The sequence below is a fragment of the Rhinatrema bivittatum genome, chromosome 2 (genome assembly GCF_901001135.1).
Source record: "Rhinatrema bivittatum chromosome 2, aRhiBiv1.1, whole genome shotgun sequence".
NCBI lineage: Eukaryota > Metazoa > Chordata > Amphibia > Gymnophiona > Rhinatrematidae > Rhinatrema > Rhinatrema bivittatum.
In genome coordinates, this window is record NC_042616.1 from 239,118,638 (window position 1) to 239,133,582 (window position 14,945).

At 45.1% G+C, this 14,945-nt stretch overlaps 2 protein-coding genes across 8 annotated transcripts in view; one reads left to right on the top strand and one right to left on the bottom strand.

The window, feature by feature from the left end:
• NPHP3 (nephrocystin 3) overlaps nucleotides 1-7,888 on the bottom strand; it is a 232,133-nt gene extending 224,245 nt beyond the window's left edge. For 4 of the 6 annotated variants that reach the window (XM_029589318.1, XM_029589316.1, XM_029589319.1 and 1 more), the window contains exons 1-2: nucleotides 6,661-7,051; nucleotides 4,396-4,782 (exon numbers count right to left, since the gene is read on the bottom strand). In XM_029589318.1, the coding sequence (XP_029445178.1) occupies nucleotides 4,396-4,719 (324 nt within the window). In that variant the 5' untranslated portion in view covers nucleotides 4,720-4,782; nucleotides 6,661-7,051. Of the gene's footprint in view, nucleotides 1-4,395; nucleotides 4,783-6,660; nucleotides 7,052-7,790 lie in introns of those variants that run through there. The other 2 variants (XM_029589315.1, XM_029589314.1) reach the window with 2 other exon arrangements.
• An 80-nt stretch (nucleotides 7,889-7,968) lies between these two features.
• Nucleotides 7,969-14,945, top strand: part of LOC115084432 (tetratricopeptide repeat protein 30A) — a 156,824-nt gene continuing 149,847 nt past the window's right edge. For both annotated transcript variants that reach the window (XM_029589320.1, XM_029589321.1), the window contains exon 1: nucleotides 7,969-8,111. In XM_029589320.1, the coding sequence (XP_029445180.1) occupies nucleotides 8,001-8,111 (111 nt within the window). In that variant the 5' untranslated portion in view covers nucleotides 7,969-8,000. The remainder of the gene's footprint in view (nucleotides 8,112-14,945) is intronic.

Sequence of the window (14,945 nt, forward strand, 5' to 3'; positions counted from 1 at the left end):
GTGCTCCTGCAGCAGCAGCAGCAGCATGCATGGCCTTTTTCTTCTTTCCACATGCCCGGTAAACATCACTTCCTCTTCCGGGCCACAAGGGGCAGGAAGAAGAAAAGGTCACGTTCCTGTTGCCGGCTTCTACAGACACTGCTGCCATTCCCCTCGGGGCTTGAATGTGCTGATAGCCCGGGCAGGAACGGCAGCAGATATCATCTCACTGAGGTGAAAAAAGGGGGGGGGGGGGGGGGGGGGGGGGGAGAACAGCGGGTGCGCGACATACCTGTCTGTGCTTCGCGACACTCTGGTGTGCCACGACACACCGGTTGAGAACCGCTGCCTTGGTGAATACACTGGGTGCCGTTGCTAGACCGAAGGACAGGGCACAAAATTGGAAATGATGCCAAAGGATGGAGAAACGTAGGTACTTTTGATGGTCGGGGCGGATGGGTATATGCAGATATGTCAGGTCCAGAGACGCCCAGAACTCTGCCCTGTGAACAGACGCTATCACAGAATGCAGAGTTTCCATGCGAAATCAGGGCACTCTTAGAGCCCGATTGACTCTCTTTAGTTTGAGGTTGGGTTGAAAAGTACCTTCCTTTTTGGGTACCACGAAGTAAATTGAGTAGTGTCCGCGCTTGAGTTCTCCGGTGGGTACAGGTATGATGGCGCCCAAGTCCAGCAGCCGTCTGAGGGTGTTGCACACAACCAGGCGTTTTTCTTGGTAAGAACACGGGGACACCAAAAATCGCTCGTGGAGCGGCTGAGAAAAATCTAAACCGTAACCGTGTTTTATTATATTTAGGACCCACTGATCCGAGGTCAAATTGGTCCACTCCTCTAGGAAAAGGGACAACCTGCCCCCTATCTTCGGTATGGAGGAGTGAACCGGCATGGTTTCATTGTGCGGATTTGAGACCCCCATGTGCCTGTGGGGCTCCGTCTCTGCCAGGACGTCGGCCACAAAAAGATTGATTCCAAGAATGTTGTCATCCAGGATCCTGCCACGACGAGGACCCGGAGGATCAAAAACGGCGATTCCCCCGGAATCACAACTGCTGCAGAAAGGATCCCCTTCCTGGGCTTATCCTCCAGTAACTTATGGACTTTGTTCTCTCCCAGAGACTCAATCATATCCTCCAACTCTTGACAGAAGAGTAGCTTTCCCTTGAAGGGTAAGGATCCCAGCTGGGCTTTTGAAGAAACATCCGCGGACCAGTTCCTGAGCTATAGGAGTCTACAGGCCGAGACAGCCGAAACCATAGTCCTGCCTGAAGTGCGAAGAAGATCATAAAGCGCATCTGCACTGTAAGCGACTGCCGCCTCCAGCCAACCGGCCTGAATAACATCTGGCTCAGAAAGGGATGCCACTGATTGCAAGTGCTGCACCCAGCGGAGGCTGGCCCTCAGCGCAAAGCTGCTGCACATAGCAGCACGTACACCGAGAGCTGACACTTCAAAAATCTTTTTAAGCTGCAATTCCAATTTGCGATCCTGCAAACCCTTAAGGGCTGTGGCTCCCATCACCAGAATGGTGGTCTTTTTTCTTACTGCGGAGACCGCCACATCCACCATGGGCACTTTGAGGAAGTCCAGGGCATCTTCTGGTAGTGGATACAATTTGTCCATGGCTCAGCTTACTTTCAAGCCCAAATCCGGAGTGTCCCACTCCCGAAACAATAGGTCAGTGACTACATGTGAAAAGGAAAAGAGTGAGCTGGGCCCCTAATACCGACCATCACCGGATCAACGGCTCCCAGCCTTGAATCTTCCTGAGGAACCTCTATCCCCAACTCTTCCAGGATAGTGGGAATAAGAGGTCCCAACTCATCTTTTCGGAACAAACACAGGATCTTTTGATCATCTCCTTCGACCATCTGTGCGTTCAACTGCTTGGAAGGCTGAGGGTCTGGCTCCGCATCCGGACCTTGAGGATTCAGTGAGTGGGACTGATCGACATCCGAAACCTCCGAAGATGAACTGTTGGTGGGGCAAGATACAGATCTGAGCGGCCGTTTAGGTTTCGAGGAATTTACGCCCCCCCCCCCCCCCGGGGGTTTGTGCCGCTTGTGGGACAAAATATCCCCTTTGCCCCTGGCTGAGGGCGCCAGGGCTGAATGAGGAGCCTTCATACCATGTTTCCTAGCAGCCTTGTGAGCCTTAAAAGCCTTGTGAAGCAGTAAGACAAAATCGGAGAATGAGGAAGAAGAATCAGGGGGGCCCCCCCCCCCCGGGGCCCTCCCCTGATGAGTACATTTAGAAAGAAAAGCCCAGCGAGAGGTACGGCCGCGGGAAGCCGGCAGGCAGCGCGCCGCAGAGGGGAAATGAAGAGGTCCGGAAAGGCCGCCGAGGAAAGGCAAAAATAAAATTTATTACCTCAGATCTTTTTTTTTTTTTTTAAATTTTGAAGAGAAACAGGACCTGTCCCCCGCAGAGGGTAAGTGAACTGGGCTCTCCGGTATCATCCTCAGAGACTGCCAAAGGGGGCCGGGTACAGGGTTCTCAACCCTCCGCTCCTCAGCCTCACATACCAGGGGGGATGGTTCCACCAGGACCTGCCAAACCTCCTGGGAGGCTCCTCAGATTGCTTTTCTTCTTACTCCTCTCCTAAGTTATTATTTTGTTTTTGGTTTTTTTTTTAATATGCTAGACTCAAGAGAAAAGTCTTCCTTTAAATGAAATACTAGGTAATCCAGACTAAAGGGATTTGCACCTCCACCATCTGCTGGAGACAGAGAAATACTGACAGACTCTAGGTAGCACCTCAGGATATAGGGCAGAGTCCATTCAAACTTCTCTGTCTCCATCTGCTGGAGGGGAGGCAAAACCCAGGTGTCTGGACTGATCCGGGTATGTACAGGGAACTGGAAGTCTAAAAGGAACAGGAAGACACTGCCATGTCCAAAATAAAATAAACAAACTGGAAAGAGATCAAAGCCGAAGACTGCAACAACTGAGGAGATGGGGTAGATTGATATAAATGATCTTCTACAGGAATAAATCTCAGCTCAGGTGTCCAGGGGAATTACACTGGCAATTTTAAACTCCTCATTAGACATGCCTCTAGAACTCTGTTTAGTTTTCCTGGCATCCTCTGCTCAATTTGAACTTGGAAAACTCAAAAGTCAATCAAGTTCAAATCACCCAGGAGGTATACACAGCTCAAATGCCTTAATACATTCAAAAAGGACTTTTGCATAATAACAGATGCTAAGAATGTAAACATCCGTCAGTTATACATCCTGGACAAAAAACAAGTAGAAAAGGTTGCCTATATTATGTTTGTTTAAAAAACTTGAAACAAAAAAAAAAAATTATGGCGTATTAAGCTACGGATGTAATATTTAATGACTAATAATATTTATCCTGTGATCAACATGATCCACTTAAAAACTGCAGAGAAGTCCAAATCCAATTTTAAGGTCAACTGGGTCCCCATGGCTGGTCTGAGAATCCCCCCAAAGCACCATACAGGATGGGCCGTCACCCTGCCACAAAGCAAGTCTGGGTACAACCCTCGCTAAAGAGAGCTGGTGAAGAATTTCCACTGTTTCAAACCGGATGGTTTGAAACACAGCTGCATTGGGAACTGGACCTTTTGATAAATGTAGCACTCATTTCTAAATGAGTGCTACATTTATTTTTTTAGCACGAACACAATGCATCTGATATGATTTCCCAGATTCATGATGATTTGTGGCCTTTTAGACTGCAGCCCCTTAGCCTGGCTGCAGTTATGCACAAGTTCTTTGTGTATTAGGGATTTTCCCTGTTCAGCATTTGCCATTTCAGTTGCTCTAGTTCTGCAGCTTCTGATAGCCATTACAATAGCATTCAAAGTTTATGTGAGTGAGAGAGGAATTTTTCTTAGAATTTGTTTGAGTCAAATTCTCCACAGTTAGCCTGTAGCTGACTGAGCTTCTCTCTTGCCCTAAAACATATTTCACATCTAGAAAAGCTTCTACTAGAGCTTTAGCCTAATATTTTCTCACCACAGCAACCAGCACGAGTTGCTCTCTTTGTCTTATCAGTTACTATCACCCTGTGACTAGGTCCCTGCAGAGCTGCACCCTCTCTGTGTTTATTTTATTCTATAGCACACTAAGGCACACTATGGCATTCGACAAATAATAGCAATAATTGAATTATTTGATTTATATTTCATCTTTTGGTATTTCAACATGGATTACATTCAGGCACTGTAGGTATTTCTCTATACCCAGAGGATGATTGCGAGTTTCAGGGTTTTTTTTGCTTTAAAAACATAAGCATTCTTGGCCCAAGGGTCTGGTTTTACAAACCCCGATCTGTAGCACAAAGTGCACTTCCTTCTCACAAGGTGACAATCCTTAAATAAAAACTGAAAAAGCCTGCTGCAGTCGCAAGCCACCAACCTCCACTCACCTGCAGCTCTGCCCTCAGTCTTTTGTTCTCCTTGTCAAGCTTGGCTTCCTTCTTCTGCATGGAAGCAATATCATTGTTTTTGCTGACTCGGAAGATCTCATACTCCTTCTTCAGCCGCTCGTACTCTGCGGCATATTCCAGATCCACCGAGGCCGTGGACTTGAAGCTCGCTCCGATGACCCGAGGCCCCCGTCGGAAGGAGCTGCGAAGGAGCCGTGCCTTGGGCTTCACCTCCACGGGGATTTCACAGGCTTCCCCCCCTCCTCCTCCATAGGTGTCTTCGATGACTTCCCCAGGATTCACCAGGGACGATGCTGTACCCATAGTGCTTCCTGACCGATCCCAGTGCCGGACATCTTCTTCCGGTCACTCACGTGCAATGCTCATCTTTTGGAAGGCAAAATGAAAAAAGGCATCATTCTTCACCTCTGTTGCTTTGTGCTGGAGACTGTAAATTGTATTATTTAAAAAGAAACATATCTCACTGCAAAATCATAGTGTCTAACTGTACAGCCACATTAACATGCAAGTCTGACTGGACAATAGGTTTTAGACCAAAGCAGGTCATGAAATTGTTCAAAAGAAAATAAAGAGGGCTCCTTGCCTTTAGAAATATGTATCCAGGAACAGGCAGTGACACTGGTTCCTCTCTCTTTCAGAGAAAGAAGCTGGACAAACCAAGGGCATCACCCTGCTGCTACTGACAACAACTAAATGGGCCAAGCAGCAGCAATGGGGCCCCTTCAAGTGAGCTACCTCAGGACCAGCCAATCTCTTCTTCAGGCTGTACTATAAAGCACTTTGATTTTACAGTCAGCAAAGTTTCCAGTCTATCCGTATTATATTCATTCCAACTACTCAGAAATAAGATCAATCTTACCTTGTATAAACTTACAAGCATAAAAAACACATATATACATATATTATACAATACATATATATAGTACACAACTGGAACAGGAGACAACAAATAAGTGTTACAATCTGAATTATGAAAAACGTGATACCCTCAGTTCTCACTATATATCAAAAACCTTTGCTAGCAATGGTTTCAAATAACAGTTTCATAAACTAACTGCATTCAAATTGCTTTATTTATTACTACTTATTATTTGAAAAATACTATTTTTAACAATGAATTATACTACATTTCTAAATAAGAAAATAACCATTCACATCAGTCAGTCATTCATACATGAAACAATACAATATCCACTGGTCAAAAATGGCAAACCCTGTATTCAACAGTAGACATTGTGGCATTGAAAAGACCCAACAATGACCTCTGTTTCACCTGGTGAAAGACTTCTTCAGGGGATGTTTGCCACAAACAAAAGTCTTCAGAAGTTGATTACCAGAAAGACACCTCACACAGAACAAATGATTTGTAACAATTATCAAATAGTACGGTATATCTCTTCTTCAATATTTCACTGCATCAAACATGCTTCTTCAATTTACTGTTCAGTTATTAAATCTCACATTGCCATTGCTGGTATGTGTATGCCATATATTACAAGAACGCTGAATTAATCATTCACTGGGTGAAACAGAGGTCTTTGTTGGGTCTTTTCAATGAAGCATTGTCTGGAGTGTTAAACACAGGGTTTGCCATTTTTGACCAGTGGATATTGCAGATATGGACTCGAGTAATTTGCTGTCTTAGGTTTATGACATTTTTGTAGTTATAGGTCATTTAGCAGAGAATTGGCTTTTACTGCAAATATCTGATGCATATTTTAGTAATATGGTTTTATCAAGTTGTGTTCATTAATATAATTCATGGCTTCTGTATATTTTCTTTGCTGGCAGAGTAAACTGTAATAAAAAAAAAAAATAGCAGGGCTGCTGTTACTCGGAGCACAGGCCCTTTGTGCCTGGTGCCAAAGTTGCCCCTGGCCATCATGTTACTATGTTTCAGATGAAAGGAAGAAGAATGTTATCCTATTACTCAGATACATAGCAAAGAAGCCCATAGCTGCCTTGCTGCTTTTTGTCCACTCATTATTCCAACACTTTCTATTCTACTACTATTTATCATTTCTAAAGCATACACGGTTCTGTATATAAAAAAAAAAAAGACAGTGCTTATCCTACTCCATAGAGTTTACAAGCTAGTCTGGACAAACATACTAATGGGTCTATGGGAAGTGTATTTATTGTAGAAACGTCAAATGCCATCGTGCTCCCCACTCGCAAAGTTAATAAGAACACGTGTAAATATCGTGCCCCTAGGCGGACTAATGTGTCCGTTGTGGGGAATACCTGACTGGAGGCAGCGGGTCAAGGCAGTAGAAGCTGTGGTCCGTTCTCCCACCTTCTTCCCCGGCATCGACTTGCTAATGTCCAGCCCATGCTGTACTGCCGCCCCCGTACCGAGCAGGGAGGCACATCTGCTCCGTTTTCCTCCCTCTTGGCGGGACTGTGTTGAAAAGAGGGGTGAAGCAGCACTATTCAGAGCCCCACGTGTCAAATTTGGCAAGTGGTCGGATTCAGGCCGTGGTCTCCCGGAAGGAGAAAGATTATCTTTTACGGTGAAGGCTCTGGTTGCACGTGCCGCGAATCCACTCTGCTTTCGTTTTGATTTTTAAACAAGTTTCTTTCTTTTTTTTGGAATAGAAACATCGTACCCGGACCCAGAAATGACATCAGTACCCTCGGCCTGATGGGTAGTGTCTGGTAGCTAGGTAACGGGCGTCACGTGATACGGCAGGCACGCTGTTGACATGGCAGCGAGCCATGTGGTTCCATAAGTCATTTAAATAAGCGTAAGGAATTCTATTTAGAATGCAAAATCTTAGGGACTTAGATAACAAAGGGGATAAAAACGATTACAACACTACGTGGCAAAACCTCTTGCATTGAAAAGTTTTTAGGAATTTTCGTCAGCGCTCTCGTTTGGACGAATCCCTTAATAGTCAAGGGGAACTGCAGTTTACCAACTTTTTAAAAGTGAATTTACACAAAACTGATTAAAGTCTAGTGTAAAATAACTACGTTTCCGAGCTAGTGAGATCCCACAGACTTGTGCATGGTGAATAGCTGATTTTTGGCTTTCATGGTAATCAACTTGGAGTGCTTTCAGCTAAGGTGTCATGGTTTCAATTTGTTTAACTGGTTAACATTTGTGACTATTTCACCAGATAGTTGGATTTATGGTGGAATTTAGTGTTGTTTTTTATTTACTGCTGGCTCAGAATGTCTGTTTATTGTTGACTTGGCAGTTGTATTATGCCACTTTTGTGAAGGCTTTGAATCTGGTTAAGACTATCCCACCGCACATCCTGATTCTCTGGTACAGGCAGAGCTCTAATTTCTTGCAGCGTTTCCCAAGTACATAACGTGGTCCCTGTCTTCAATTAAATTCCACTCATTAACCGTTCTAAAATACTCACGAAAATTAAGTAAAAACCCACAACTCTGGGGGCTCGTGCAACCGTAAGAATCACTATCATAAAGACAAAAGCAAAAGGAACTCAGCCAGGCCCTTGTATCATCACTACGCGACGCGCACGCGTTCTCTTTCGTGCGCGCTCACTGTCGGCGTGTAGGTCACGTGCTGACACTTTCCGATCGGTTACCAGGCGAGCCAAGGAAGCCACCGGATGTTTATGGAGCGTGAGAAAAGCTGGGCCAGGGCCGACCTCCTCGTAGGGGTGGGAATGACCGGATTACAGATCAAAGACGGAGAGTACACGGCGGCGGTGTATAGGCTGGTGAGTAAGAGTGGAAGAAATCCGAGGGAAAGTGCAGGTCCCCATAAAACGCGGGTGTGTGTAAACACGCCCACGTTTTATCGTCGGATTTAGCTTTTTTTTTAAATAGACCATATAGTACGACTGCAGTGAAACCATGATAAGCAATAGATTTGAATGCGCCCAAGTAGTAGTGGCAGGAGATGAGACTGTGACACTGTAGGAAGATCGACTGAGGGAAAATGAGAGAGCAGAGTCAAGAAAAAGTTCTATCCTTAGTGGTGCCTGAGTAGAGTAAGCAGAGCTCCCTCCTGAACAAGTGTTTAATGTCCAAATCCGGTTGTTTTTTTTTGGGCGGAGAGGGAGAGGCGTCTCTTCCCTTCCACTGTTGAATACCCATACCAGCAAGAAGCTTTGTCTTTAAAAGTCTACAATTTACTTTAGCAATATTTAACATTTTGGGTTGGGTGAGGTAAGGAGAACTTTCCTGCATCATCTTGCAGGATGTCAGCACATATATTTACTAGGACAGGCAATCCTGCCGTATGCCACTTGGAAGAGCTCATCTGGCAGTGGACAGCAAGGCAGAAGACATGATGGAGGGGAACAGATCCAGGTATAGACAGTGATGGAAGGAAGAGGAGCCAGGAGCAAGCAAGCAGTTGCTAGAATGGAGACAGATGGTGGCCCAACAGACAGGCCAAAACAGTAAAGTGCGGCTTCTACCCTGCTTCTAACCCGCTTTCTACTCACAATTTGGCCGTGTTAGTCCAATCTGCGATTCACTATCCCTTTTAACCCATCCTTTCCGCTTCTTTAAGTCAACGGGTACCCCTTTCCGTCCGCGGCATGTATATGAGATGTAAACGATCGGATTAGCTATTCCCTCCCATACAGTAACGCGCGCCCCGATTATCGCTTTTTAAACCTGCAGTTTTGCCGCGTGTTTAACCTGCTAATTTACCACCTACCCTTACCCCTACGTTAGAGGCAGGGGTAAAGGTAGGCGGCAAACTTTCCCCCAGCCCCCGCTCACCTGCCCTGGCCGCATCCATGGGTGCCGGTCTCCGGGGCAGCCCCAGTCCTCTCTCCCCTCCTCCTGAAGCAACTTTAACCAAAAGAAAACCTAAAAACCTAAAATCCCCTCCTCCCGAAGCAAGGCGCAGGGTGAAAAGCGATTTGACATGTAAAGTATTGTGAATAAGTGTAACCAAAGTAAACTTTTTCTTTCTTTCAGCCCTCTCTGCCCTCCTCCGGAGGCGCGCACCGCGGCTCCCCTGCCTCCCGGGGGCAGCTGGCGGCGAAAGCGGCCCCCGCCGGCGAAGATGGACAAACGCATGCCCGTAGTGCACGGGCGCTCAAGCCAGCGAAAGCACATGAACGGGCGTGCGTGACGTCATGGCGTACGTTCATACGCTTCGCTGGCTTGAGCGCCCAAATTGACGGGCCCCCAAGTCAGCGAAAGCGTATGAACGGGCGTGCGTGACTTGGGGGCCCGTCAATTTGGGCGCTCAAGCCAGCGAAGCGTATGAACATACGCCGTGATGTCACGCACGCCCGTTCATGTGCTTTCGCTGGCTTGAGCGCCCGTGCACTACGGGCGTGCGTTCGTCCATCTTCGCCGGTGGGGGCTGCTGGAAGCCGCTTTCACCGCCGGCTTCCCCCGGGAGGCAGGGGAGCCGCGGTGCGCGCCTCCGGAGGAGGGCAGAGAGGGCTGAAAGAAAGAAAAAGTTTACTTTGGTTACACTTATTCACAATACTTTACAAGTCGAGTCGCTTTTCGCCTGCCTTGCTTCGGGAGGAGGGGATTTTAGGTTTTTAGGTTTTCTTTTGGTTAAAGTTGGGATCCACTTCCTGGTACCTGTATAGGCGCTGTATAGCGCCTATACAGTAAAATGGATTGCGCTTCATGGACGCGCGTTGGACGCGGCTTGCATTTGCATGCCATTTAAATAGTGTATAGAGCGGTATGTGATCCAAACCGTGCGTGGAGCAAACGCGGGTGCGCCCGGCCCTAACGCACCTCTTTCTACCGCACCTTACTGTATCGGCCCGAGAGCCAGTTGAAGAATCAGCAGCAGTGAGCTCTGAGGAGAGGATATGCTCTGTCAGGCCAGTACAATATCAGTGCACGTTACACGGGCGCACATGATTGAGCACCTGCTCTCTTAACTCGTGCTGATCCACCTTTCCTAGGTGCCTGATTTAATATTTAAATCGGCTGCCGTGGTAAAAAGGAGGCGCTAGGGAACATTTTGTATCCCTAACGCTTCCACGGATCAGGCACCCAGGAGAGGTGGCTGTCAGAGGTTTAGGAAAATGGATGCTCGTAAATTGAGCGTCCCTTTTCCTAACATGACTGCCGGCACACTTTTTTTTTTTTTTTTTAGGGGTCTCCTTTTTCGGTTCCTCTGACTTAATATCGCTACAATATTAAGTCGGAGGAACTAGAGAAAAGCAGTATTTTTGGGCTCCTCAAGAATTAATGTCTGCTCTGGAGGAGGCGTTAATTTTTGATGGTATCAGGCATACATTTTTTTCTGCATTGGGGGGGAAAACAGCTAATAGCCTCATTCACATGAATTGACAAGTGATGAGTGCTATTAGCTACATGCTGGGTTGGATGCGCATTTTGGACACGATAACCTCCCATTTTGCATAGGGGGTAATGGATGCGTGTCCAAAACGCGCATCCAATCGTGTGTTGAGCTGTGCACTGCGGCCAGTGGACAGTATTGCATGAGCCTGTGTGTAAGGCTGGAACTAGTAGCTGGCAGCTAACAGGGAGGGTACAGCCTGCAGAGAGCCATAATAAGGAACTGGCAGTTCTTTGCAGAGAAAGATCCAGAAGTTATTTATGTGGAATTGAATTGCAGAGCATCTGCAATTGTGGACCACCAAGATTAACTGTGAACTGGCTGTGGCAATAGGAGGAACCGGTGAGAGGTGAGGAGAACCAGCTGTAGAGATAGGAAAGAGGAGGGAGAGATGGAAGGGGTAGAGACAGATGGATTGGAAAGATAGAAAAGGGAGAATGAGGAATAAGGGAGGATAGGAAAACAATGAGGCAAGAGATGGAGTGGTGAAAAATGGAGATAAAAGACGTGGGATGGATCAGCAAGAGAGACTAGGAAGAGCAAGATAAAGGAAAGTGATGTATTGGGAACCATATGGAGAGAGAAGAAGAAAGAGAGAAAGAAAGCGATACAAATATAAAAAGAAAGAAAAACAAAAATGGTTAGGAGAAGATAAGCAATTTGAAGTGACTGAGAACATTGCAGTGATGGAAAAAAATTCTGCAATGCTGTAGAAATTTTTTTCAATTTTATTTTTTGTAGTATGCAACTTTTTAAGTATTAAGTTTATAGAAATGATGAGGTCCATATTCAGAGGGATTCAAACTTTTGAGTTTCCCAGACAAACCCCAAGGTTTACATTTTTGGTCCTTCTAAATTAATAAATTTTACTCAGATAAAATGTTAACCAGATAAAATTTATCTAGATAAGTTGGAGGCATTCCAGGAGGGCTAACTGCAATATTCAGCATTAATTGGATAATTTATCTGGCTAATTTTGATTGTGCCTGAGAACAATCCTACATGTAACTGACTAACTTTAAACCTGCCTGGCTATATTCAACATATAGATGAGTATGTTTAAAATAAAAAGAGAAAACTTTTGGGTCAACAGCTCAATTTCTTCACACCCCTCCCCCATGTAAAAAAAAAAAAATCTGGCCATATCAACCTATCACCCCGTTGCCCAAATCCCCAAAGCTTTGTTTAATCCTCGTAAGAAGAGGTAAAGTAAAGTTGTAATCTCCTCCCACATGTAAAAATGTTATGCCGAGGGGAGCTGGCAACTTCCCCACCCTGCATTCCACCTTGCTCTGAAAAATAAAGGATCCATTAGACTACAAGATGTCAGCCTGTAGCACCAATGTTAGTGCACGATGGCATCTGGCTATGATAATCTCATAATAGCTGCTCATTGAGTTATAGTTATTATACTTTTATTGAATGAATATAATTCTCTTCCTATTGCGGTTTGGATTGTTTAGTAATTTTAAATTAATGCCATCTCTGCCAGCTGTGGAACAGGACCAACCGTAGAATTCCAAAATATAACCAGGTCTTTATGAGCTGGTGTATTTTAGGTGATATATGCCGGTGTGAGAACTTTTTGTATAAAGATGACCTATTTCTAAAGCAGTTTCCCAACCTTTTTATACCCAGGGCACATTAACAAAAATGTTTTGTGGTACACTAGCCTCCACCCACCAGGTAATGTGGACAAAAAGAGGCAGAGGCTCATGTTTGTTTTTTGTCGTCAATGTTATTTTATGAATGTTTTAAAATTGTTCTCTGCATAGAACTATGAATATAGCAGAAATCAAATGTGTGTAAATAAATATGGCTACAAGAAGAAATAGAGAAACATTGGAAACCTTACTAGTCTCTCTTCCAGATTTAAAAACAAATGGAGAGAGTGAGCAGATATACAGATGAATCCATCATAATAGAACTGCTCCCTCTATATACAAGTGCAGGAGAAGGGATAAATCAGTGTGGTGCGGGTAACCGGCTCACATCTTGATTCATCAAAGTGCATTATTTTAACGCATGGATAACTCCCGCAATAAGAAAAAGGGGCATGTTTATGGTAATTTTAGAATTACCGTACCATATGATAACATACTGCTTCGCATCGGTAGTATTGTGTGGTGCGGTAAACGTTTTGCACCACGCAATAATTCCTATTGAGAGTTAGAGAGAGAGAAAGAGAGACAGACTACCTACAAGGCCTTCATAGTAGTAAAGTATTTATATCTCTATAGGAGGGCCATCTAATAGCTTGAGGTGAGGTGTTGGTGGTGGTTTAGGGACCAGTTTTTCATGTAGAGTGAGACGTATGAACAGCACAGTACACCTTGGTGAAAATTGACATCATTTGGAGTGAGGAAAGTCTCACAAAGATGACATTTCTACTGTGTTCTCTCACCCTAGCTTGATGGACTCTAACAGGGTACAGTCAAGCTTGGGTGAGATAACATATGCCTCTGAACACCAGTCATGATCCGAATTAGCTAAATTATATCTTTATATTTTGAGACTGGGATATTATTCCCTTCTCTTTTTTTTCCTACAGTTGTGTTAGGGTCCTCTATATTAAGGACTTAGAATGTATTGAAGCAGGACTGTGTATGTCCACTAGCGCTATACAAATAAGTATTAATATTATGGTGTCTCTTGTTACTGAAAGGTGCTGAGAGCAAAGCCCAGATGCTGACCTGGATCTAAACATTAGACAATGGTGATTCTTCTGTGGCTCATCAAATCAGGTCTGAAGGCACACTGGTTGGGAAACACTGTTCTAAAGAGATTAAACTCCTTCCAGGAATTATATCAAAATTGTCTTTGGTTTGACTTAAAAGAATTTGAGGGATCAAATACTGACTGCTTGCTCTGTCCACTCAAAACTCCCCTCCTTTTCCTTCAGGAAGGGAAGGGGAACAGCAGGAGGGGAGTATCTGGATTAGGTGGCAGACAATTTTAGCCTTGGCTCTTGTCTGCCTCAGCCTCACCCCTCTTTTCCCTGTAAGCTGCCTGGTAGGGGAAGGGCTGGAGCATGAAGCAGAGAGATTAGTTTTCAGTGGGTTAAACAGAACATAAGAATTGCCATGCTGTGTCAGACCAAGATTCATTGAGCCCAGCATTCTGTCTCTGATAGTAGCCAATCCAGGTCACAAATACCTGACAGATCCCATAAAGTAGACATAATTGTTATTCCCTGTACGTATCTGGATCAGTCCAGACTGTGGGTTGAGTCTCCTGTCCAGCAGATGGAGACAGACCAAAACTGAAAGGGTATCCTATATCAGGACAGAGCCTACCCTGCAACCCTTCAGTATTTGTCTGTCTCCAGCAGATGCGACAGCTCACCCTGCGGTTCCCTGGCTTATCTTCTTAGCCTTTGCCCTGTTGGGCTCTTTTTCCCTATTCCTGTCAGATCAAGCAAGTATCTCTAAATTGTAAAAAAAAAAAATTATATATATATATATATATATATATATATATATATATATATATTTCGAATGACAGCTATGTCAGACTCTTGAACAGGCTCTGTTTTCTCTCAGGAGACAGCACTGTCTCCTTGCTCTTGGGGGGCCTAGGGGGGTTTTCACCCCTTGTTTTTATGCAGCCTAGGCTCCTTTCCCGGTGTACCTTTTTGGGGTGATACTGGTGGTCCAGTCACTCCCCCTATTTAGCTGCTTCTTTGCCTCACTATCTCCCGGGACTTTCAATTCCCCGGCTGGGCCAGCAGGGAAACACATTCCCCTGCAAGCCTACAAAAAAAAAATCATTTGGGGCACTTTCAGCTTCAGTGCTGACTGTTTACTCGGCAGCTTTTCACATTTACTTAAGGAGCGAGCAGGATTCATTCTCCTGCACTCGCTCCTCAGCACCAGACAGCTCAGAAATTTCTTTAGTCTACCTGGCTGACAATGGGGTAGATGTAGTAAGCCCTGCTAAGCCTACCCTGGCTGTTGAATAGCAGGCACTGTAGCTTCCTTCAGATGATTGCATTAGCCTGGGTGAACCTCAAGTTTGTTAATGTGCTTCAGGTTGTAAATTATGTGGCAACAGGCTAATTATGCAGTTTCTTCTGCAGTCCATGGGAGCCTATAGGCATTGTCTTTAAGTAATAGTGTCGAGCCGGTAAACAGCGCCATTCCACCTGGTACCGAGGCGGAGGGGGCTGCCCACCAGCACCGGGCACTTTTGAGATGCTTCACTGAAGAGAAAAGCTAAAAAAAAAAAAAGAAAAAAAATCAGCTTTAAAATGTGAATG